We start from the raw sequence: 26,769 nt of genomic DNA on the forward strand, positions 1-26,769 counted from the left end.
CAATCAGAGTAGGACTCTTATATCCAACGATTACATTAATACTTATATAGAAATTACCCTCTAATTAACTTAGTTAATCAGGATTCTTGACTTCACTGCCTCTGCTTGCACTGATAGAACATCTCAACTTTGCGGCCATTCAGTGGCTGCACTGGCCTTGCGTTGTACTTGAACTCTGGATTCAATGGTGCCTTTAGGAGCTCTAGTTGTTTCTTGGAAAGTGATTTCACCTGCATGCCCAAATAATTTTAGCCTCATCAATTTTTGCCAAAAAAACGAAAACTTGTCCCTCTCCCTTATAAGGCATTACAATAACAGTATTATGATCCTCTCACTTATATTTTTCTTACTACACATTTTTTTCAGATATATGAAACTTTACCACTCACACTTGAATTGAATTCTCGTAATTTACATATATATAGTTTTCTAAGTATATAATTAAGAAGTTACCTTGGCATTGACGTTCCAATTAACCCCCTCTGTGCATGGAGGAGTGGTGAGAGAACCAACATATCGATAATACTTGCTGGTTCTTCCCTTCATCTTCTCTAAACCAAAGGTACCAAGAGCTATATGGGCCTCTTTATGGCCTGCACGGTTCTCTTTGTCCAGCTCAACCAACTTGTCTTCAATCTGAACCCATGAATCACATGTTAATGTTATCTACTATCAAGCTTCCAATTACTATTCTATGCTTAATCTGAACCAATAATTTTTTTTTTTTTAGATATTCCAATCAGTTCATCTCTTCATAACTAGTTTGATTCGGGGCGGGTTTCGAGATTAAGACTTTAAACCCTTAAAAAGATGATAATTGAAAAAATCGAACACATGTTCTGATCCCCACCTGCTCAGTTTCCTGACTCCAAGTGAACTATCATCATTTGGTTAAACCAATAATTTATAACATGAGTGAATGTGACTTCAATTTTACCTTGGATATGATAGGACTCGGACGACGTCCAACTTTGTAGAGCACTCCCACAACTGCTAAGCTTCCATCTTCGGTCTCGTGGACTTGATGGAGCTCAGCATCATATCTGTATTTACAAGACTCAATATCATTGTAAAGGAAATGGAATCTTCATTTTTGAGTTAATCATAATCAATTTGTTTAGAACTTAATTGACATATATAATCTAATGGTTAAATTTATATTGCCACACGTGGTGATGAAAGTTATATAAAAATTACTTGTAAGGTTTTCCAGATAATTACTGTCTGGAATGAGAGGGAGCGAGCGAAGAGAAGTAACTTACTGTCTGCCATTAATTCGGTGCTCTGATGGACAATGCCAGTGCATTTGTTTGAGGAAGTATTTTTTTCCCTCTATAATAACATGTCCTGCTTTTCCTTCAAAATGAACCTACGGATGGAAATTATAAGCATGTTAGTTGATACTGGAACTTCCTTGACAACCTTAACAAAATGGCATATACACATTTAATGTTTGCATACAGGCTTGTTGGTTTTTTAATGGATTGTCATTATAAAAATATTTTAAATTGTCATGTAATGATGTATTGTCACAAAATATTTAGTGATGTGGTAGTTCAAGAACAAACCCCAATGTTGACTTTGTTGTTAACCAGAGTGGCATTTGCAGGATGGTATTCTCTGTCTATGGATTTCAATTGCTTGTTCAATACAATATTAGCCTTCCTAATGTTCACTGGACTCTGAGCTTTCCCATTTGAGCAAGCTGCGAAAGATGGACTTATGCTTCCCCATTTGTCAGGACCATTTGGACCATTATAACCAAAATCACCCGAATCTAGTGAGACAGAAAAAATTTCCACAATTATAAAAAATTAGCAAGTAATACCAACATAATTTAATTTGATCCTCATAATTTAAGAATAACAAAAAAACTAGAACTTCCCAGAGCATTGAGGCTGCTGGAAAATTTTAAACCAAACACCAAACTCTCAGAGCTTAAGAAAAACACGACTCATTTTTTTTAGCAAAACAAAATATGTGTAACAACAATTTGTGTTGAAAAAACTGAGATGGCTCATTGTAGTGAACCAAAGTAAGTTAAGCTTGATTAATTACAAATCTTACGTTCCTCTGCCGAAATGCATGAAGCTAAAAGTGCTATGGAAAGAATTGAGAAGGAAATTCGCAAGGCCATTGCGGATGGCTTACGTGGGCTATGCTATGTCTACTATGTTAGCTATGTCTTGCTTTGATCTAAAACCTTCCTCAGCTTTATATAAGGGGTGATCTGTTGGTGAAAAGTTGTGTCTGTTTTCGAATATCACACAATGGAATTTGTTGAGATGTGCTAAATATGGACAGTGGTTGATTGGTAACTTCGAATTGAATGGAGAGCCATTGCGATGTGTGTTTATTTATGCATGTTACTGATTCTGTTGTAACTAATGAGTGCTAGATTTGTGAGCGAATCAAAAGAGGAAAAAAAAGATATCAGAACGGAATTTTTGTTCTGGTGTCGTAAATATCCAAAAATCAATTTGAATATCTTTAATTATAAGGAAATTCACGAAAGAGGAGATTAATCAAGCATACGAAGGATAAGAATAATAACTTCACTAAATTAATCTATATAATAGAAAGCCCAATTTTAGCATCTACCTTGTATTGGTTAATATTGTTAAACTGTTAAAATATGTCCGTTTTATATGATTCAGATTGAGAGATATATATAAAAAGAATATAAAAATATGTTCGTCTTATAAATTATAATTCACCTTGGTTACTTTTTTCATCTCCTAAAAAAACAGAATAAATTGTTGAAGCATTGCTAGTTATTAAATTCGGTGTACCTAGATCGCAAATATTTCTCTTCAAGTTTTGACCAGCTATATATGCAATGAAAATGATGTTGGGTAAGTATTCCTTCCTTTAATGCTTGGTGAAGACATTCCTTTCCTTGATGCTTGGTGGAAGACATTCCTTTCCTTGATGCAAGGTTCAAGGCATTCCTTGCTTAGGTGCAAGGCTCAAGAAATGCTACCCATCTACCTAATCAAAGAAGATTCATCCTCATCTATATATACTTATGAAGACCTTTGGAAGAAAAACAGAAGAGATGTAAAAAGATATAGAGAAAGCTCTTGAGAACTTAGAGAACGTGTGAGAAAAATCTTCTTAAGAGAAGTTTGAAGTGAAATCTCTTTAGAAAAGTTTGAGAAAATATCACCATTGTAGGTAAAGTTTAAGAGAACGATCATTATAAGTGAAGTTTGAGTGTACCACCATTGTAGGTGAAGCTTGAGTGTACTACCACTGTTGGTGAAGTTTGATTTTTTGTAACCCATCATTTTCATAGTAAAATTTTGATCTCGACTAGTATCCCGTGTTTTTTACTTCTCCACAATATTGGAGAAGGTTTTTCATGCTAAAACTGCTGTGTGTTTTCTTTCTTCTCTATCTCTGTGCTGACCGGTACCGGCAAAGCTTCCACGTGAATTGATTGTTTGAGGGACCGAGTCCCAACAAATGATTCCCCACAGGCCACAACGGACAATAAAACAAACATATACTGCAAAAAGAGATTCAGCATTCTCTTAATAATAACTTGGAGAAGAACTTTTTCGAGTTTTAATATGACTTTTCTGACCGTTGGTTTTAATGTTTTCTAGAGTAAAAGTTAAGATGGAGGTGAATAATATCTATTAATCAGATTTTGGTATAACTTCACAAATTAATAGATATATAACTGGTTGAAATATGGAAGGCGTCCAATGTTCAGAAAATACAAGAAAAGAAATCAAGTGTCTGCACGTATGTTCGGTAACATGATACTATGTTTTGTAAACAACAGGTTCCAAGTTCCTTTGAAGTTGAAGCATTACCACCGTCAGCCAACACAATGAAAATCTCCCTAAACACACATCTGTTTCATTCACACACCGTTAATAAAATCAGCAAAATCTAGCAGTAAATTCTGTCAATAACACTCACCATATCTCACTATAATTCATTTATTGTTTCTCATGTTAGATTTTAGACAGCGACCATGCAATGCAAATTGCAATGCCCCTGCAAATTTTTTTCATAACAGCAAACATAGTAATAAAAATATATTTGGATTGAATGAAAAAAGCTGGTAAGTGAAATGTATCATAAAGTAGACGGCAGATTGCTCAAGCCAGCAATAACCTTAAATTGAACAATTCGGTGGTAATAATTGCAGGAAAAACTAACATAATATTTTACTCTATCAAAAAAGGCTAATAATGTGTGTAAATTTGAATTAGATTAGTGAAGGAACAACTAGTGTCCCAAATACAAGACAGTAAAATAAACATCAACATACTGGGTACTAAAAGACGCTTTAGAACCCTACCCTTAATAAACATCACGCACTTGTTCTGTCTCTTCCTAGAAATTGAGAACAGAAACCATCCCAAAATCCAAACCAACACACCACACCAAACATGTCCATTTTCAACAACCTTAACAACAGATAGGACACTGAACTATTCCATTCTCGTTACAGTGACCACACCTCACCGTTTTCTTGTGCTCCTCATCCAAAACCTTACAGCTTCCATTACATTTCATGCACATCACAAACCTCACACCGGCACACGTTTCACACCCACCTAATGCCCTCGGGATTCCATCAAAGAGAACACCCAATTTTTCCTCTTCTTCCAATTTCAAAACTTCATCAGCTCCTCCAACCAACCTTCCCTTCACAAACACAACGGGAACGTTAACTTGTTTCGTCCCCATTAGCTTCCGCAACTCCTCCTTGAACCCTGAATCCATAGACACATCACGCTCAACCATGTGCACACAATGCGATTCAATAATGGATCGAACTTTATTACAGTCCTCGAACGTCTTTCTGATTCCTCGTAACGTGGTCGTGTAAATGACAACACAATTTTCCCCTCCCGGAGGGCACTTGTTCTCAAACATGTGAATAAGGGATTGTGAGTCCAGAGATTTTCTGGCTCTTCGGGTTTTCGGCGTAGCCCAAACCATTCTCTTGATCTGTTCTTCTTCTTCAGAGAGTTCCTTTTCATAGGAAGCAAGAAGCTCCGGATCAAACAGAGGAGTAGGACTCCTCCTCAAGGAACAACCAGTGTCACTCCCAAAACTGTTCCTTCTATTCTTACATGAATTAGGAGAAAATTTGGTGGGTTTGAGAATTCCCTTGGGACTATAATCCAAGCGTCTCATGCCTCCTCTGACGACATTAAGTTGAAGTTTGTTCTCCTTCCCTGTGAACTTCTTCAGGGACTTGGGGGATCCAAATTGATTGAGGAACTTCAAGGGACTTCTGGGGTCAGTAGCTATAAACCCACGAAGAAAAGGACTGGACTTTGGGCTTTTCTTTGGCTGGTTTGAAATGGGCACTCCATCTTCGAGACCCTCCATGAGTTCCCAAGCATTGATGACCTCTGGTTCTTCGCGACGACGAGGAGGGGATGGCTTGGATTCTGCAACTGCAACACATTCTGTGACGATGGAATGGTCTTTGTCCAACCTGAGTGCTCCGTAGGTGGTGGAAGTGAGAGAAACCACATGGTTTATGTAACCGCCGCCGCCGCCATTGTTGAAAGTGACTTGTTGCTTGAGGTCTTTCTTGATGTGTTTTGAGGAGACGCAGCCCATAGGTGATAACTGATGAGTGAGTGGGGTTCTCTCTCTCTCTCTCTCTCCCTCTCTCTCTTTATCTCTCTGTGTCTCAATCTATAATTGTCTGTTTCAAGGTTTTGGAGAAGCAAAAAGGTGTCAAGGCAGCAACGGCTATGGAAGTTTTTCATTGATCCCAACCGTTGCCTTGTCTGTAACGACCCCAACGGTCGAAAATTTCGAATCTCTTGTAATGTCAAGGGGCTTTTTCTTAAAAGCCCGTATTCATCTGAGCAAATATTTGGGCCGTATATTGGGCCAGAATATTAAAATAATCATCAAGGTCCAAATATCCGCAGCAATCAATCTCAGTACAGTAAACATATTGGAACAGAACGGGCTCTGTAGCCTGAATTTGGAAATATCTATAGTACTACAGTAGTACCGAAAACTCCGTGCATCATTTACTCAATTTAAAAAATGTAATATATTTTTTTACTATTTTATCCTTTCTTGTATGGTTATTTTATCCAAAACCATCATTATTTTCTACTTTTAGTAAATGAGTATATACTACATAGTACCAAAGATATGCTCAATTTGGAAATATCCAATAGAGAGATGATTGTGATTCTTACCATCTTAACGTTTGGCATCCAAACATTTTTTTTCTTTAATTTTATTGTTTTAATATAGAAAAATAGTTATATCATGTTGTAGAAAAAGTGATGGGGCTCACATTGATTATATCTATAACATGACCTAAGCATTTTCCTACAACATGACATAACTATTTTCTTAAAATATATTAAATATAAGAGCAATTATACTTAGGGAAATACAAACATTATCTTATTGGAAACTCATTAGGTAATGCGTGACAAAAAAATTAAAATATTACTATTTTAATAAATAATTATGAATACATAGTTGTTTTGAAATTATATACGGATCTATTGCACTTATTCACGTCCGAATTAGGCGTGATTATTCACGCTCAAATTAGGCGTGACACCCAAGGCATTCACGCCAAATTTAGACGTGAATCATCTGGTGTTGACACGTGGCAAAAAAGTCAATTTACGAACCGTAAAACTTCGAAAAGCCATAACTTTTGACTCGGGTATCCGAATGAGGTAATTCTTTTTTTGATTCCACATAACTTTTTGAGATCTACACAATGACATCTCATTTGATACATTTTATATTTCACAAACACAATTCAAATTTGCAATAATTATATTATATAGTGTATTACCAAAAAAATTTAAAAAATTATTATTAATAAGAAAAACAATATAAAGATTTAATTTGTGATTTAAACTCAAAAATAAATTTGAAAAATTTGTATTAATAAAGAAAATAATTAAATAAATATTCTAAACACTTGGTAGAATATTATATAAATTTGTATATATTTTAATAATTAAATAAATAACCTTGTACACTATTTTTTTTCAAACACTTGGTAGAAGTATATATTTTAATATGACATTAAGTATCCTTATTTATAGATGAGTTAATCCACTTTGGTGTCATCTTTATAGTATCATTGTTGCAAATTTGAATTGTGTTTGTGAGAGATAAAATACATCAAATGAGATGTCATTGCGTATATCTCAAAAATTTATGTGGAATCAAAAAAAGAATTACCTCATTCGGATACCCGAGTCAAAAGTTATGGCCTTATAAAGTTTTACGGTTAAACTATTAATTTTTGGTGTCACGTGTCAACACCAGACGAGTCACGCCTAATTTAGGCGTGAATGCCTTGAGAGTCACTCCTAATTTGGACGTGAATGAGTGCAATAGATTCATATATAGGTTCGAAATAACAACTTATTCGTAATTATTTATTAAAATAGTAATATTTTAATTTTTTTTGTCTGTAATGCGTTTAATGTTTAATACGTTTCAACATGTTTGTAGATCTCATTTAAATAAATGTTATATTTAATTTTATTATTGATAAAAGTAATTATATTAACTTTTTTTATTAATTTATATTTATCATAAATATTTTTTAATTATATAAGATAATGAATTAACTACCCAATGGGTGCAGCTCAGTTGGTAATTTGGTGCTGAGTTAGTGGGGTTGGACATGTGTTCGATTCCTGCTGAATGCATTCTTGGGGAGAAGGCTGAACCTTTAGCCATCACTGCTCCCCCGCACTCCGGATTAGTCCCATAGCCGGCTCAAAGAGTCGAAGCTCGTGGGGATACCAGAGGGAGCCAACTCGCCTGAAAGAGGTAATTAGGGTTGGGTAACTCCAAAAAAAAAAAAAAGATAATGAATTAACTTTAAGATTATAATTAACAGAAAAATATTTCTGCAGTTACTCAAGATAAGTTATCTGCATTTACTTTCAAAACTACGTCGTTTTGAATTTACTACAGATAATTTATTTGCAGCGACGACGGAAAAAGAGAACCCTATAATTAATTATTAAATAATTTAATTTAAAATACTTATAATTGCGAAATAAAACAAGCAAGATATGAGTTTTATTATGTTAATCCTTAAAAAAGATCGGGTTGATTTAAAACCAAATCCGTGGCCAAACCTAAAGTCTACATGTGAATGTGAAAAGAATGGGACAACGATGTGTGAAAAACACGTGGCACATCCATCTTATGATGCAGTAGATTATTTATCACAAAATTTCATACCCCAACAAAGAATCAATTCATAATAAGTAGTGCTGAAGCCTGAAGGAGTTATAAATTCTACAAAGATGAGAAAAACCAGCGTATTAAAAGGACTCGTGCTATTAAGCGGTGCCGTCAAACCATTGAGAGGCAAGTGTCACCGTCAGGAAGTGTCTTGTAGAGATCATCTTCTGTACATTTATAGTAGGAATAAATTTTTGGTACTATTGCTGTACCAAAGCTTCAGTCCATCTCACCAATAATAATATTACATGTCAGATAAATTATTATTTTTTCTGTCAAATCTTTTTCTCTCTTTTGATGTATAATGCTCTCATTGCTAAGATGCACTGAATCTAGGTACAACAGTAGTACCAAAGATTTATTCTTATAGTAGATACATATACCATTCAACAAGTCATATTTAGATAAAAAAATAATTTTATCTCCTTTTCATACAAACATACAATTATTTTTTATTTTTCATTGAATAGATGCTGGTACCGTAACAGTATCATACATATTTCCGGTCTTGTCACCTTTTCATCTTCAGTCGGTGCAGAAGCTATTTAAGAAAATGTTGAAGAAAATCTTTTTGGTCTCTTCTGCGTAGCCAAGTTGTGAAGCTTTTATGACTTTTGGGTGAGAACTTCTGGTTTTTTCTTCTTCTTAAAATTATTTCATAGAGTAGTTATGGAAATAATTTTTTTGTTAAAGTTAAAAACCAAACAGAAAATAAAAAAATAATTATAGTTTTCAAATTTTCTTTTTACAAAACATGTCTTATTAAACAAGTTTTTTTTGTTCTAAAAATAAAAATGAAAAAATGTTTGTCATATTAAATGACATAAAATTATGTTATTTTAAGAGAGAGATAAATACAAGAAAATATTTTTTATTTAAAATTTAAATTAAAAAAAATCACTCACTTTCTCTCTCATAATTTCTATTTCTTGTATCTATCTCTCTTTTAAAACGACATAACTTATATAATTTTAAACGACAAACAACAAACCCAAATAAAAAAGCTATTTTTTAAAACAGATTTCAAAGAAGTCCATAGTTTCTGGAATGCAAGTGGAGTCAGGTCCATTGAGGCCCAACGCTAATAACGACAAAAGTATAACTGTATAATGTTTCTTTTTATTCATAATTAAGGATAAAGCTAGTAGCCACACAACGGAGAATCATGTCATGCTTTACTAATTGCTATATACCAATACAATTGTCAATAATGTCCATGGGTTGAGTTGGATTGGATTTTGATGTAAATAGGTAAAAAGGATTTTATATATTAAAAATTTTAAAAAATAAAAAATAATTAAAAGTTTTTAAGATCTATGAAAAAGTTAAAAAAATAATTAAAAAAATATTATTTTATTATGTAAAAATATTTGAATTATTATTTTCTTTTATTTCATTTAAAATTAATAATACGAGGCTATCAAAAAAAAAAATAATAATATGATATAAGCTAACCTATAAATTTATATAAGTATATTATGCCAAATATACTCCTAATAAATTATCTGATTTATTTACACACTTATGCACAACCCAATTTTGTATACCTCAAATAAAAGTTTCATTCAATTGTTCATTCATATTATTTTAATTTCACAAACTATATTTTTCTTTTAAAAAAGTGTCGAACGTAAGCCCCTATAGCAAAGCGAAGAATTGGTTCAGTAGTTAATTAATTTAAGATAATGTTTCTTTAATATAAGCTTTCGCTAAAATAAAGAAAAAAATGCGTTTATTCATAACTTAATTCAAAGTATACGGTGGTCTCAAAATATTTAAATTTAAAGTTACATATTATATATATATATATATATATATTTATTTATTTATTTATTTTACTTATTCACATTAAAAGTAAACTCATTTTCAAAAAAAATATTTTCATAAATTTAAGAAGTTGGTTTAATGGTTAAAAATGTCTAGCATTGATGTTAATAATAAAAGCTTAAAATAGAAAGATTGTCCTCTTTTCGCTGGATATATTCACCAGTTCATTAAGTCCTATTCAAATATTTTTTGACCCATTATAAGGTGTAACTCTTTCAAGATAATTTTCTTCATTCCGAGGATTTAGAAAAATTAGCTTCTCACTATTTAAATAAATAGTTATTAATTATATATGTGTGAAGATCTCTAAATGAATAATTTTGAAAAATAAATAAATAATTTTGTGTTCGAGGATATTTATTCGAAACTTTTATTAGTATTTAGGGTTGGAAGTGCTAAAATTATTTTTAACTTAAAAGTTTTAGAAAAACTTATCCTGGAATCGATAACAAGTAGAGAAAATAATTTCAAAGAAATAAGTTATTTTACTTACCATTTTTTTTTGCCTACCTTTGCTTACCACCCTCCAACACCAGTAGATCAGAGTCTTAACTAAAATTTATTTTTTTCTCTATTCTTGAAATTCTGATCTAACGCTGTTGGAGGGTGGTAGACAAAGATAGACAGAGTAGAATAACCTATCTCAATTTCAAATCATAATTAATTTTGAAGTGATATATAAACATGCACTAAGTGGTCCAACTCATCCGAGAAAATAACCCTCGCAAGTTGCTTAATTTTATGTTGCTTGCTCACTTTCTGTTTGCTCCCATCATGGAGCACAAATATACCATAAACATATCTATCATTTTTTTTATGATAAGATTTACCATTATTTAAATGATCGTTTTCTAGCCGGCCAATGCAATAAATCAACAATCATTCTAAAGAAAATCAAAGTGGGGCACTAATAAGAAAAATAAAAATAAAAAGATGCATTCATGAGGCTGACGCAACTAATTACACCATCTCATATACTAATTCTTATCAGAACTAAAAATCAATATTGTAACCAATAATTTAAGTTTGAGCATCTTAGGAAATATCTCCCAGATATTGTGTTTCGTGTGTAACATAATTAAAAATCTTTCTTTAAAAGGCTTAGACTCATATATCCTCAATTGTATTGGTCTCAATATGCTTGAAGTGGTGTATCATGTTCTGGCATTAAAATCAACTGGCCAGTGGGTTATCCAGCTGAGACCAGTGGCTGTTTGCCAGGTAAATCTATTCCCATGGTTGATTTTGATGATATTTCCATCAGAAACATAAATATCTAACCAAAGCCTCTTTCACTTTACACTGCATTTGCAAAGCAAATAATCTTTTTGTGAACTTTAATGGTTTAATAATGAACGTTTCACATTTTAAAGCACAGTGTAGCAGATTATGAACATCTTTTAAGTTAAAACAGCAATTGGAAGCAGCAGCTTCCTCAAATTCCAGCTATATATAGCATTTTCCAGTGAGTAATTAAGACGGGCTAGCATACTGTTACACTTCAACTGGATTCTCATTCTGTTTCCCAAAAAAAAAAAAAAAGACTCTTTGTAACCCGGTAAATAAATAAAAGATGTCAATTTTTTAGTTTTTACTATCAACGTTCAGAAATTCCAGTAAATATAATAAATTAAAATTGTTAAATATAAATGGGATCAATGTTTTTAAAATGATATATATATATATATATATATAAAGTTTTATATACATTATAATTATATCTATCCTTATATAATAAATTTAAGTTATCATTTTTTAGAATGATATAACATCCATACGTACTCTCCTTTTTACACAGTCATATGTTTATTTTCATATCAAATCAAATTAATATTTTTTCTCTTTAATTAATTATTCATTCAAAAGAGATTTCCTTTTTTTATTTATTTAATCAATAATCAAATTTCTCTAATTAACTTTAGATGTAACGGGATATCATCAAATTAAATTACGAGAAAAATTAATATTTCATCGATAAAATTAATTTTTGAGATTATATTTCAATTTAATATATTTTGGTATCATTAAAATACTATTATATCAATTGAATTAATATTCTCTTAAATATTTTTTATTCAAGATTTTTCTTTATATAATCTCACATGTATTTAATTTTATAATACTCGTGCAATGCATGAACTACTTAAAAGTAAACTCTTACAAACTACTCCCTCTATTTCAAAATGATTGCCAATTTAAAATTTTTAACTTGTTTTAAATTAAATTCGCATTTAAAAAATTAGAATATAATTAATTAATTTTTTCAAATTTATCCCCCACTTTTTGATATTTATACTAAGTAAAATGAGATAACATTAATATTTAACGGAGGGGGAAAGAGTAATATAGTCAAATAATTACTTTTTTCTTTCTTTCTAAAATTGAGAGTATCTTGATGATATTGTTAATTCTTATGCATAATCTTAAATTAAATATTTTAAAACAGAAAAGTGTAAAAAGTTTTTTTATTTTTAGTAAAAGCTCCAAGTCATTCCTTTTTTTTGTGTGTGTGGGGTAGTCATTCTTCATATGAAATAAAACTTTACTACGGAAATATTCCCACATATCCTTAAATCTATCTCCAACTTGGGGGGATTGTGTTTAATCTATGAAAAGAGGAATCAATGGAGGATATATGCCCCACCAGTGATGATATAGTAACTCATAAGAGAGTCATTGCCTTTTATCTGTTTCTGTAATGTTTATTCCATAGATTTTTTAACTGAATTAATTAGTCCCATTTCCTACCTCCACTAACAAACAATAGCCTGCGAGAAGTTTCATCATTCCACAGCATGCGTGTTGACAACATCAGCCACCACTAAGCCCTTCTTTCTGCAATTAATTTGCCCAATTTCCACCAATTTATCTTTGATTTTGGTATATGTATTTCAATCTAGTCCTTTTAATTTTTTGTAGAGGTATAACATCTATTTAAATGAAATTAATCCTCTTCGTAACATAGATAAAGAAGGTTTTTATTACTCACCTTAAGTTGCTTTCCTTAAGAATTGAACTAAAAAACCCTAACAGTGAGCTACCAAGGGTAGCAAATTCTTGAAAAAAAATTGGGAGAGAGGATGTGTCTCCCTCTTCGAACGGGGGATTAGTCTCATCCTTCATTCGATAGCGAAGCTCAATGCACCCACTCTTCCAATGAAGGGTTAACTTACAGAGCCGTACCCTGAAGGTAAAGTGATCGGAAAGGATTGAATGAAGATACCTCCAGGTTATACAAAAAAAAAAAAAAAATTGAACTAAAAACATTTCGGCCCAAACAGTTCGTTTCTTGGATACAACTTGCTTATCAACTCTGTGCCTTCTTTAAAAAAAGTTGAAGTCTAGAACTCCCAATACCCAAGCTTCAATCCACGTTCTTTGAAGTGTGCTCCAGAGTTGCTGCTTTGTCATCAAACTTCAAGCGTCAAACTTTCAACCTTTTGCATCTCAATTTGCAGCCTAGCCAATTGTATTCTTGTTAAAGCTTGGCAATGACTAATCTGGTTCAAAATTTTCTCAGCATGGACCACCACTTGCCAAAAATGACACAGGGCCAAACTATCCCATTAGTGATGATCTTTATGAAAGATGGGATAGTTGGTGATAACGATGCCAATGTCTTCAATTCCCAATTCCATTCCAATTGTTTACAAATAAAAGGAAGTAAAAGCTAAAAAGAAACATTTCTATAGCATACAGTTGCTATTTAAAAAACGTGCAGTATAAGAATATATACACCACACGCAAGAGAAGCCATCATCACAAAAGAAGACAAAGACAGGACATACTATTTATTTTATTTCTTTTTTGAAATGTGAATTTTAAGTTACGAATTAAGACAGCTAAATCATTATTCAATATTGATCATTTTTGAATTCAAATTTATTTCTTCTGGTTTACCCTACGGGACAGTATTATTAACTACTCATTACGTACGGATAATTCTTAACTTCAGTTTCTCTTCCTCTTACACCCATGGTTGATAATTAGATAAAATAAAAATAAATCAAACTTATGCTGAAAATTTAAGATTACTAGTACCATAATAATCATGCGCTTTTGGAAATGCATCGAGCTTTAACAACTGCATTATGACAAAGCTAGATATATATGTACAGGACAGCGGTCAAGTGGAACCTAAATCAAGGGAGATTACATCCACATATTAATGATACAAATCCATAATAAGGTTCTGAAACCCTATCTCAATCCAAAATTTTAAGATATTGAGTTTATAAGTTATTTTACTTATATATACCATATATAGTTTATTCTTTCATGATGTGAGACTTTTTTATCAGTCACAATTAAATTTCCAACAATCTCTACTTTTGTGAGTTCTACAATTGTCAACTTCTCTTCAAGAAAAAGCTTCTTACGAGTGTTCATGGAATTACTAACCAAGTGGGCAAGTCTTGATACCATTGTTGGGCAGCGGCCGGAGGAAGCCCAAATCAAGAAGAATATTATCCACGTATCAATGGATTTAAGCAACAAAACCCATAATAAAAGTGTCCGACACCACATCTCAATGCAAAATCTTAAAACATTGAGTTTATGAGTTCTTCCACTTATATGTATTATGCTTCTCCCATTTCTTTCGGACACGAGATTTCTTTATCCGTCGCTTTAATTCCCAACAATATATTGAGTACATATGATGAAATTTCAACATATTTATTTATCGAAATTATTGTTTCTTGTGTTATAGGAGATAATTTTATCTCTTATATTTATATATATAAAAATGTGTGAGACACATACGAGACATGTGAGGGAAAGAAAAAGAAAAAGAAAACATGAGTTCCACACATTTTCATATATTTGTAGGTAATAAATTTATACCAAAAAACTCTTTGGCATGGTTTACAAGTTTTGGCAGTGATGCAAGCAACTACCTTGTTCTTTTCATGTTGTTCTGCATATACGCATATTTTTTTTTGGCAAATCACTCCCATTATTTTTCGAATTCGAACTCTTAATCTTTATCACTACTTCAACTCAGTTTTTTTTATTTATTTGGCAAACAACATGATCTTGATTCATATGGACATGGGACAAAACAAAGTATGAAACTTTGCAACATTCATTCAAGTATTCAAGTTTGGTGCCGACCTTAATGAGCATGTTTTGATGTAACAGCAGAGGATGGCAGAGGCGCAAATAGTCAATGTGGCACAGGATTTAGTCAACACAACAAAATCCACAGTGCACAAGTGGTCAACCACTTGAGCTTTTAAGGCCTCTACCCCATCCAGCATGCTCTACCTCACACAGAAAAGTGGGCCATGAGCCGTTCGGTCATAACCCACTCGCATTACAACCGAGTAGGACACACTGAGTCATTGACTTTAACTCGGCGAGTCAACTCACTCCAAAACTTCATAACCAATCCACGCTCCAAAAAATAAAAGAGAAATACATTTTTGATCCTAGCAAATTGTACTATGTTTGTTTTAGTCTCTAGTAAATAAAAAAATTATTTGTGGTTCCTAAAAAATTCAAAATGGACCAATTTAGTTAAAATTGTGATCTCCAAAAATTCAAAAAAGATTCATATTAATCTCTCAAAAAGATTAAAATGAGTCCATTTTGAATTTTTTTAAAGACCACGAATAGCCTTTTTATTTGCTAAGGACCAAAACGAACGTCATTGTAAAATTTGGTGAAAACCGAAAAAGATATTTATTCAAAATAAAATAAAACTAAGGGTCTTCTCGTAATATATGAAACACCATGAGGGTAGTTTCTACAATCACTTGGTTTAAATATTACACATTCCATAGCTCATTTTTCTTACATTCAGAGAATTGCTATATACTAAACTAACATCTTGCCTACCAAGCAAACCACAACCACTAAAAGAAAAAGCCATGGGGAATTGCTTGGTGCTGCAAGAAAACATCGTCAAGATCATGAAAACCGACGGGAAAATTCTTGAATACAAAACACCCATCAAAGTGGAACAGATTTTGATAGAGTTTTCTGGCCATGCAGTATCTGAGTCACTACCAGTCCTTGATCAGCATCTTCACCCAAACACCAAATTGCTCAGTGGCCACTTATACTACCTAGTACCTCTGCCACAACCGTCACCAAAAGCTTGGAAGAAGGTGAGGTTCGCGAATCCAGAAGTCCAAGGTGTACAGAAAAGTAACGTGGTTAGGATTAAGCTGGTTATCAGTAAGCAAGAACTGCAGGATATGCTGCAGAATGGAGGGTTTTCAGTTGACAAGATGTTATCTCTAGTTCACGGTGAAAAGGGTATCGATGGTGAAGATTTGTCTCAAAAAAGTGACGATGTCTCTCAAGGGTGGAAACCAGTATTAGAAAGCATACCCGAAGTTAACTAGCAATATATATTCTAAGTTTCAGTAATGCTTTTTTTGTCACTTCTTATAATTTTCCTTCTTTTTCTAACATGCCGTGTAACAAGAGATATATATGTATAGGCAAAAAAAAAAAAAAAAACTATATACACTCTTCAGCTTCAGCATCATCTCCTCGAGGCTAAGTTTGTATACTCATTGAATCTGACCAAATTACGTCTGCAAGTCTGCAACTGCAAGTAACCTAGCTCCTCAAAAGAGATATGATAAAAATAAAGAATTAGTGTATGTCATTTTATAGAATTTACAATTGTATTATTTTAGTCAAAACTATCATATTTTATATTTTATATTTTATAATAAGAGAAATAGAAATTATGATTAGAGAAAACAGAGATTTTTTTAATTTAAATATTAAATAAAAAATATTAATTTTAACTAAAATAATTGTTCTTTAAAAGTATAAATATTTTTTCTTAAAAATAATAATAAAAATTAATGTTAATGATTCAAGTGATAAAGAAATTTATTCCTTTTAATTATAAGTTTTAAGTTCTAAGTGTCGCGTGCAGAAAAAAAATGTCTTCCAAGAGCTCCCTAACATGTCGATTAATCGATCGATCGAATTATTCAATGAATCATTAAAAATATAAAAATAATAATAATAATAATAATAATAATAAAAATACTAGCATAATATGCACTCTTGGAAAATGTATAACGTTTAAGGGTAAAACATTTATCCAATGAATGAACATAAGTTATCTTGTTTTGTGACGGAAATAAAGAGGTTCTTGTAATTCTAATTTATTGTAGGAATATATTAGTCTTTATCATTATAATTTTTTAATCTTACGACGTCGTTTTAGACTTACTAACGATAATTAAAATTATCTCCAGTGGAGAAATACTTTTCCCAACATTTAATTGACAATTCAAATAAATAAAAATAATGAACAACGGACAGAGAGATTAGGGTCCGTATCAGTTAATATCTTCCTCTGTTTTCCTTTTTTTGTTCATTCAAATATAATCCTAGTGGGGAGGGTGCCTGCCTTCAATTGCAAGCAAAAATAGCAATGGAGGCGTTATATGAGACTGTGAGACAAAAAAATAACGGCAAAAGCATGAGACTTAATAAGATCCAAGTCATCCAACAATTAAATGTCTTTGTGTTCCATGGAAATGGATATACATCTGAAAAAAAAAAAACATGATATGATCACGTGAGAAGATTATAATTATACAAGGATGAATCAATTGTTATGATTTTATAACTACATATTTCAATATATATTTTTTCTTGTTCTTTTATTACCATTGATCCACCTTTGTATAGTTATAATTTTTCACATGATCATGTCATATTTTTTTTAACACGAGAGATCCACGTTCTTGGTCAATTATTGTTGTTGGTTTTTTCTTGGCAACGTGACCACCGTTAGTTTTATCAAGACTTATGACATATTTTAACTTTAAAAAAAGATAATTATAATTCTATCTTTATAATTTTTTTTTATTCAAAAGAAAAGATCGCTTGAGTAATCCCTTTAACCTTTAATTTTATTTATTCATCACTTTAAATTAAAGTTTGCACTAGGATTATCATAGTTGCTCGAATCTTTCGTCTTTAGCCTTATATGGAGATGAATCTTCCCTAATATAAACTTTTATGCATAAAAAAAATTAAAGAATTAAAAAATTGCATTCGTCCTATTGGGTTTCGGCCTTAATATTTACTAAAAAAAATAAATTAAAAAATAGAATAATGGTTACATTACATCACATATCCTCATAGTTTACTTAAGTTTTCAAATAAGTATTTAAAGTTTTTTTTTTTTTTAAATAGGTCCTATTTGCTGAAAACCGTTCAAACAAAGTTAATAGATGTCTATATATAGTTAAATTAAGTTATTATGTGTTGTTGTTTTATATATATATATATGGCAAAATGATTTCTGCAGCTGTTGTACCTACAACAAGTAAGGATACACGTCCGAATCCTAGGATACGGCAACGGATCCTGAGTTTTTTTTTTTTAAGAAGCCGTGGGACCCACTTTTCTGTGTCAGCTGTAGATAATACTATTTACGGCTGCTGCAAAAATGTTAAGCCCTATATATATATATATACATATATATATATATATATACATTGAGTTCGCTTTTCTGCAGTTACTTTAGATAAGTTATCTGCAGTAAGCCCAATACGACGTTGTTTTGGGGCAGAAATCGGGAATATCTATGGTACTACTGCTGTACCATTCACTCAGTACATCTATCCAATAAAAAATGAGGAATGACTGTCATCTTGTATGGAAAGAAGAGAAAAATATTTTTTTTATTCAAGTGTCACTTGTTGAATGACAGATGTACCTACTACAGATATACAGAAGATGACCTTGCGAAAATCATGGTGTATTTGTAATTTTAATTTATTTCAGGGTTATAATAGTCTTTATATTTATAATCTTTTAAGATTTCAATATCAAAACGACGTCATTTTAGGAATAAATACAGATAACTTATTTGCATTAACTGCAGAAATATTTTTCTCATATACATTTATGTGTTGTTGTTACATGTTTTAAGAACTTAATTATAAAATTTCTAACCAGTAAAAATAAAATTAATTTTTTTAAAGTATAGTAATTCTGTCAAAAAAATTTAAATAATAAAAATTTAGTAAAAGTAAAATAATATACCAAGTAAAATAACTTAAATTAAAAAGTTAAAAAGAAAGAGAGCAACAGTAAGAAAGGTTAGAAAGAGCAATGATAAGGTGCAGAGAAAGTGCATGCTTGAGTTCACCAAAAAAAAAAAATGCATGCTTGATAAATATTAATTAAAATTTAATCATTTAGATTTTCATTAAATACATACATGTGAACATACCAGCCACCACGGATGGTAAAGTGTGCATTCCCAAGAAATTTTCAAGTGCTAATAGAACTCTCCCATGAAAAAAATAATTAATGGAGAAAATATGATTATGTTTGCCATTCACACCTGGGTTAATGGAGAAAATATGGTGTTGCTAATAGCAGTAGATCAATTTCTCGTTACTAAGGGCCCAAGGACTTGTTTGGTGTGATGTAAAAGGCTTTATAGTATAAATTTATACTATATGTTATGACATTTTCAGTTATTTGGTGTAACCATCGTATAGTATAAGTTTATTCAGCATAACCCCTTAATACATCAAAATGATGTATAACTTAATCTGGCCTAAGGGAGGTGAATTAGACCTGATAAAAGATTGATGTATTAATATTGCTTACAATTACAATTCTCCAGAACTAATATATCCTTTCAATATTAATATATTAAAATAATTTTTTTTAATATATTAATTTTTAAAATATTGGAAGATATTATCTTATACAATACCATACCAAACGCTGGATAGTATTAAAATTTAATCAAATCTTATACAATCAGATCTTATACTATGAGATCTTATACTGTCAAGCCTTATCCTATACTATACACGAAACAGGTCAACTTCTAGTCAAGCGTCTATATTGGTTGAAAGTCTCGTCGGTTTCTACCATATGCATGTAATTCTTCACAGTAAATTCAGATTTAATCTTAGCCACTTTAGTTCTGCAAGATTATTTGAAAGTTGAAACTATCAGCACCATACATTAAGCAAATCTCCTACTTATATATCAACGTAGCAATTAATCTACTGCAACCTTTTAGTTTTGGGCATGGGTGTGGGTGCTCAATTGAAATGGATGAGAAACAACATAGAACAGAAGGTGCAATCTCTTAAGAAATGTTTTTTTAGTTAACTCAACTCTAATTATCTCTTTGAGTCAAGTTGGCTCCTCCTGGTATTTCCACAAATTTTGACTTTTTTGAGTCTGCAACAGGACTAATCCAGAGTGCAGGACAAGTCAGGAATGGAGATATTTAAATCCCTTCCAAAGTTGACATGTGAAGATCGAACTATGATTCTTTCTTTTCCACTTACTCAACTCTGTTACTATCAACGCTACCACCGTTTGATAAATGCTTTCAAAATAATAAATGAACAAATACATAAACTTTTCCGCTGCTTTTGCAGCAATAGCTTCAATGGTTTACCTGTAAGTTCTATACCGATAAGGTAATAGAAGTGAGGACACAAACACCCATACGAGGTGTGATTAACCACTAGGTGTGGCTCAATTTTCAGCTTGAATTACTATGTCGGTTGACTTTGCTTGTAGTGCAGAAGATCAAACCCCAATGGAAAGCACCTTATGATTGGTGCCATGCTATCAGATCCTCAAGAGAGGATTAGTCCAATACTCAAAAAAGTAATCCTCGTGGGAGAGAAAAAAAACAGTGCTTTTTGATATTCATGTACTAAGGATAAAGGAAAATGGAAGTGACAGGACATAAAAGATCATAAACAAAAGTAGGAAGAGGAAATCGACAAAGAAAAGAAGAAACTAGAGACGGCTAATGAGCCATCGATTTTGAAACAATTCAACTAAAAAAGTTTCTGAAATAAATAATTATCATGGGGACAAAAAAATCTACACACACTTTCTTTCCCTGGGAGAGAGGACCGGAGGGGTCGGGCGGGCTGTAGGATAAAAGTGAAGATTTTCAAGTCCAAATAATTAAACCAATACAACTAACTTGACAGGCTTGTGGCCTCGACTGCTCACTTTTCAACAATACCTATTTAAATTTAAATAAAGGGTTTTATTAGTGTTATGTAACATAATGTAAGTGTTGTTTCCAACTCTCACATCAAAAGGGAGAGAGAAAGTGGAATGATGAAAGAGAAAGAAAAACATGTGGACCCCACCTCTTTAATGTGTGTAGGAAAGTAAAGTTATATTATGTTAAATGATAAACATAAAACCCTTAAATAAAACAAAAAACTTGTAAGGTTATTCATAAAACCCGTGGCAACCTGCGAGGCCCCTGAAGTATAAACATCATAACAGTCGGATGTTTTATGGGTTATTATATTTTGGTTTAGTTGTTGTAATTGGTAGTTATTAATTAAGTTGAATTTGTATTTTTGTCTATTTAAACTTTCATTATGTGGAATGAAAATATGATCAATTTACCTACCAAAAAATATGATTAATTTGTGTGCTTGAGAACTTACTCAATACAGCTCAACATCTTTTTCTACCAAAATAGGTCGCCTAGCCATGTATGTCTAACATAGTAACGAACAAAAAGATCAAAAACAAAGGTTCACACTATCGGCCAACCTCCCCCTTCCCAACACCATTAGACAAGTATAACCGCAAAATATAAAAGCAAAGACGTATGTATATGATGGGCCGTTACCCAGGTATACGAAAGTAAAAGGAAATGGATGGGTTCTGAATACAAGGAAGTTGGGCTTAATAGCAACAGCGAAGGCATAAGGGGCAATGAAGCAAAAGAAGGAATTGTAATTAATGAAACAGTAGGGAATTTGGTTAGTGCAGAGAACGGGGGCATGGTTCTGGTGCGACTGAGGGAGAGGGAGGGAAAAACATTTATACTACGAAGGGGTGGAGGAGACAGGGATATAGAAGAATTTGGAATAAGGATTGGGGTGACCTGAGGCCAGGACAGGACTGCTATCTGCAGTACTTGATTATACTTGTTTTGGCCCATTTGCTTTTATTTTTCTGTTGGTTTTAATTTCAGGAGAATTCTGCCTTTGTTGGAGTATTGTAATCCATTGTTTGATCAATAAAATTACTGTTTCTTCAGTTTCTATCAGTATATGACTGAAAAAATAAATCTTACTACTCACACGGGAGTTTTCTAGGTCCAGCTATTCATAAGTAACTTCACTGATAATTTCAAATAATATTCATACTATGTCACACTTCTTTTAAGAAGGCGAACCGGAACAGTGATAAAGTTGTTCATTCATGATTGAAAGGTCATGGATTCAAATCCAGGAAACAGTCTCTTTGCAATTATGCAAGAGTAAAGTTGTGTACAAGGATTACCTCCACTCCACACTCACTAGTCGGGTTTAACGGGGAGTGGTTTCTTTATGTCACACTTTTACAACGCCAAATTTAAACATACATTACATTGGTAGATGACATCAATTTGATTGTAAAACTGCCAATCTCATTACATTTTTGAAAAAAGATAAGCATCAATATGAGTACAAGAACTATTTACAAAAAAGACAAGCATCAATATTGAGTACAAAAGATCTTGTATTGGAGTCTGATTCGTGATATTGAAAAGGTTTACTTTTACAGCTTACAATGACTGAGGAAAATTCACAAGTACCTCAAGATTGTAAATTGGCTAATATTGTTCCTATTCATTTTTCCATTCCACCTCCAATGCAATCTCATTACGGCGTTGAAATGGAAGAGTAAATGGTGGATTATACTGCAACCAAATAAAGTAGTAAATGACATTTGTAAGAAGAAAGGGATTGTCGGGTAAACCTCAGTGACCTTTAATCCCAAGATTGCAATAAGAAACTCACCTGTGCAATTTCTATTGAAGTTCCCTCTTTAATTTTAAACTGTCCGTCACTTTTCAAAGCTTCTCGTAGTTTCAGTTCGCGCTGCTTAACTTCATCATCATTCACAAAACCTGATTCCATACAAAGGAAAGAAAATTATATGTTTGATTGAGAATCTCAAATGAAATTCAATCAAATCCTTTATCCATTGATGCTGCATACAAATACTTAGAGGAGTCTGATTTACTCATTTATAACTTTATAGTAAGTCAACCAAGATTTATGCTCAAGCATACTAACATTATCTTCAGATGATATACTAACATTGTATACAAAGGGGGGTAAAAAAGAGATGAAATGAAATTTGTATACAAATTATTTATAAAAAGTATTAAGGCAAGGGCATACCTGAAAAGGAAACTACAGCAACTATTTTTCTGGGAATCTCTTTAATCCTCACAGAGGAATCTTTAGGCAGTGGCAAGTTAGCACCATACTTTGAGGGCATGACAAAAGACATTTTCCACTTATCTAGATCTTCCATCTAAGATAATATCACTGATAAATTAGAACATCATAAAATATAAATATATCGAAGAAATCGCTACTAAGTAAATACTAGTATTAAATATAGAACTTCCAGAAGATAATATCGCAAAATCCACCCATTTAAGCACAAAGTGACACTAGTACACTCTATATATCAATTGAGAATAATGAATGACAAGTTTAGAATATGGATGCTGTATATTACAAGATTTTATTCCATAGGTACAAAGGAGTACAATATATAGAGAAACTAACGGGCTTAAAGGAGAAACCCAAAGCCTAAGTCAAATCCTAATATAATAAGAAAACTAATATCTACAGATAATTATATGATTATTTACAGATATTCCAAGATAATTCTAATAATTCTAACATATCATAAAATAGGAAACAAAAAGAAAAAGACAATGAAAAATGAACCCATGATCTAAAAGGGAAGATAATAAAGTTATAATGACATGTGATTGGGGTAGATATAGTTGATTCCTAAGGTGAAGAAATGTATCTACTTATCCAAACTACAAACCAACCTCAGACATTTAGAGCTTGAACTTCACATATTAATTAGCCCATATGTTAAAGAACCTCTAGTTCAAAAGAATTTCCAGGTGTTAGCTATGTATTTTGATAAAGTCATGAAATGTCGGCCTGAGAAAATAAGCCAGGGTAGTTTAGCCATTGTTGAATCATCAGCAAAGCTTTAATTCCAGAAAACCTGAATTCCACAAGGTTGGTTTTTGAAATTGTGAATTATGGTAGGTCAAAAATTCAGACTATGAAAATAAGTTGGGAGCAATTATTTAGCTGCCCTTCTTGAAGAATGTTTAAGCGAATATTATGTGTACAGGGTTTTTAGCTTTGACTGTTTAGCTACGAACTAGTGTAGCCATTATATGAAAAGGCATGTATCTATCGTTATCTTTGTTTAAATGAATTCATACTGAATAAAGAATATAATTATACTAACCTTTCTGGCAAAGCATATGAAAATAATTAAGTAAAGATAAAGACTGTAAATCAGATATTTCACAAAATCCATGGAAAATAATCATAATACCTTTGTTGTTAACACAGGAGTTGTCATATCCATTTTAACCCCATCAGATTGATTCTTACTTGTAAAAACAGGTGTAGTCATCTCCATGTTCTCCTTCATTGCATTCTACCATGAGAACAAAAGCACACATCTATAACTTCTTTCTTCTCTTAAAATAGAAGGGGAAAACAAAAGCAGGTGTAGTGACCAAAAGCAACCTAGAAAATTTTTAAAATGTATGAATGTGGTTCAGTTCTAAAATATATAACTACCTTACCAAAAAGGTACTCAGCCAGGACATTAAAAGACTGAGAAGCACCGTTGAAATCAAACCCACTCTTCCCAGGCATTGAAGTCTCTGCTGCAAAGTAAGGCTGCAAAGATAATTATCAGATCAAGGTGCGACATTCCTGAGAGTCTGAGACCAGATGGTTTGTCAGCAATGGCAAATCACTTAGCATTGCATGGAAGCATTAAGACAACTACTTGTAAGTGCTTAGTATATAGGGAGTTCAGTAACAGCATATCAACTCAACTGTCTAAGAATATCAAGTAAACTGATATTACCCACTCACCCACAGTCCCCCAATTACATCTTGTGACAGCTACAATTCGAATTCAACAAGCATAATACATCTTATACTAGGTTTCCTAAGTGCAATAATTTAGATAAAAAAAGCACCTATGTATACACGGACATGCACATGTGCAGAACATGAAGAAATCACACCATCCTTTAAAAAAAAAATTTAATTGAAACAGATATTCTATATGCGAGAAAAAAAAGGAGCCAAAAACATATATTCTAAATATATATAGATATATATACCTCAACTTCCCTGATCTCATACTGGTCACTTCTACTCAGAACTTTGAACTTGAAAGTCTCAAGGTCCGGAACTAAAACGAAGCTCAAGCACCGAAATAATTAATATAAAAGAAAAGAAGAAGAAATGAATTGCAATTTGCACATTCGAGAACGAAAATGAACTACCAGTCATCAACGCCTCCTCGAGAGTGCGGCTTTCAAATCTTTTCGGGAAAATGTATTTTGCAGTCTCAGTAGCCACGTCCGCTAAAACTGCGGCACATAAACAAATGAATAAGGAAGATTGCAGAGTGAAGAAAAGGAAAGATTAAGAGAGAAAATCACGGCGAAGAGTTTGTTATAAACATTTACGTCTCTGGGAGAGAGAGTTAGCTTGAGAAGCAAGGGCGAAAATAAGTGAGATTCGGGTTTCAGAGGCTGACATGGTTCTTCGCCGAGTACTGATTCTCTCGCCGGGAGACGCAGTGTTGGTGATTATAGAGTTAGTCGATGAGAACTTGTTAGGTTTTCTTGGAATCGATTGCAGAGAAAGACAATGGTTGCAAAGAAGAGGCATGGTTTTTTTTTTTTGGGAATTGAATTTCTTCTGCTTTTTGAATTCCTGTTTACGACTGCGATTTTGGTCCACTGGTGGTTATGATTTTTTTCCCGGCACAACTACATTTTACATATATAATGGTCATATAATAAAGGATATATTTACCTCTAGCCACAACAATAATGCAATTTTGTGTCACATCACTTGCGAGTTTTTTTTTTTTTTTTTTAAATTTTTTTCACTTGGAAGTTATGAGTAAACATCAAAACAATGGAGTGGATCTTGTCGTATTAAATAAAATATGATAATATTATGTGAAAAATTTATAATAATATAAAGTTGGATTAATAGTAATAAGGGAAAAGAGAAATAATATTAAAATAAACAATTATAAAATCATCACCATTAATTTATTTTTGTATAATTGTGACATTCCAACAAGATCATATTATGTTTTATTTAACATCTACTCCCCCAAAACACTAGTCTATTCTTTTTTGATATAATGATGCTATTGAAGTTTCGCAACTGGAGAAAGGACGAGACTAATCCCCCAACCGAAGATTGTTTGACTTATCTTCTGGCCCCCAAAGATTTTCCAAGAAACTGCTTGAGACATGATTTGATCCCTACACCAAGCAATCCATTGGGAGCTCAGCTGCCAACTGAGCTACCCTAAGGGGTTGAACTTACTGACTTTATATAAAGGGAAAAACTATTTTTATGTCACTATGACATAAATTTTTTTTCCTACACACTCTTCAATAAATGTGCCACTTTTTTTCTTTTCTTTTATTTTTTCAATTGGTAGAGCTCACTAGTGTATCTCTATGACATGAGATAACTATCCTATAATATGTTATATAAACTATTCAATTTCTTACTATTAGACCAATTTTAATGGCTTAACACAAGTTCTTCATTTTTCTGCTTTTTGACCTTATTATCCAAAAACATAAATATGTTTTTATTTAATCAATATATT

The 26,769-nt window shown here is 32.2% G+C and overlaps 4 protein-coding genes across 5 annotated transcripts; 1 reads left to right on the forward strand and 3 right to left on the reverse strand.

Annotated features, from left to right (window-relative positions):
* Window positions 1-92: 92 nt before the first annotated feature.
* On the reverse strand, window positions 93-2,137 carry LOC133309907 (alpha carbonic anhydrase 1, chloroplastic). The gene is made up of 6 exons (XM_061510772.1): window positions 2,068-2,137; window positions 1,569-1,777; window positions 1,263-1,369; window positions 938-1,043; window positions 454-636; window positions 93-230 (listed from the first exon to the last, which is right to left on the reverse strand). Exons 1-6 carry the CDS (start codon window positions 2,135-2,137, stop codon window positions 93-95), a joined length of 813 nt encoding a protein of 270 aa, XP_061366756.1.
* Window positions 2,138-4,419: 2,282 nt separating this feature from the next.
* Window positions 4,420-5,598, reverse strand: LOC133309921 (uncharacterized protein At3g28850). The gene has a single exon (XM_061510788.1). It carries the CDS (start codon window positions 5,596-5,598, stop codon window positions 4,429-4,431), a length of 1,170 nt encoding a protein of 389 aa, XP_061366772.1. The 3' UTR covers window positions 4,420-4,428.
* Window positions 5,599-15,887: 10,289 nt separating this feature from the next.
* LOC133309919 (uncharacterized) lies at window positions 15,888-16,634 on the forward strand. The gene has a single exon (XM_061510786.1). It carries the CDS (start codon window positions 15,936-15,938, stop codon window positions 16,413-16,415), a length of 480 nt encoding a protein of 159 aa, XP_061366770.1. The 5' UTR covers window positions 15,888-15,935; the 3' UTR covers window positions 16,416-16,634.
* A 5,825-nt stretch (window positions 16,635-22,459) lies between these two features.
* On the reverse strand, window positions 22,460-25,890 carry LOC133309898 (heme-binding-like protein At3g10130, chloroplastic). 2 transcript variants are annotated; one of them, XM_061510761.1, is made up of 8 exons: window positions 25,592-25,890; window positions 25,412-25,498; window positions 25,247-25,317; window positions 24,690-24,791; window positions 24,439-24,543; window positions 23,241-23,376; window positions 22,854-22,963; window positions 22,460-22,753 (listed from the first exon to the last, which is right to left on the reverse strand). In XM_061510761.1, the coding sequence occupies exons 1-8, from the start codon at window positions 25,800-25,802 to the stop codon at window positions 22,679-22,681; spliced, it is 897 nt and encodes a 298-aa protein (XP_061366745.1). In that variant the 5' UTR covers window positions 25,803-25,890; the 3' UTR covers window positions 22,460-22,678. The 2 variants fall into 2 exon arrangements, with proteins under 2 accessions (XP_061366745.1, XP_061366746.1); XM_061510762.1 differs by having other exon boundaries at window positions 22,461-22,753; window positions 25,598-25,890.
* Between the last annotated feature and the right edge of the window lie 879 nt (window positions 25,891-26,769).

Source organism: Gastrolobium bilobum, unplaced genomic scaffold (genome assembly GCF_033153095.1).
Source record: "Gastrolobium bilobum isolate Gb01-03AN ecotype WA unplaced genomic scaffold, APGP_CSIRO_Gbil_v1 utg6679, whole genome shotgun sequence".
Taxonomy (NCBI): Eukaryota; Viridiplantae; Streptophyta; class Magnoliopsida; order Fabales; family Fabaceae; genus Gastrolobium; species Gastrolobium bilobum.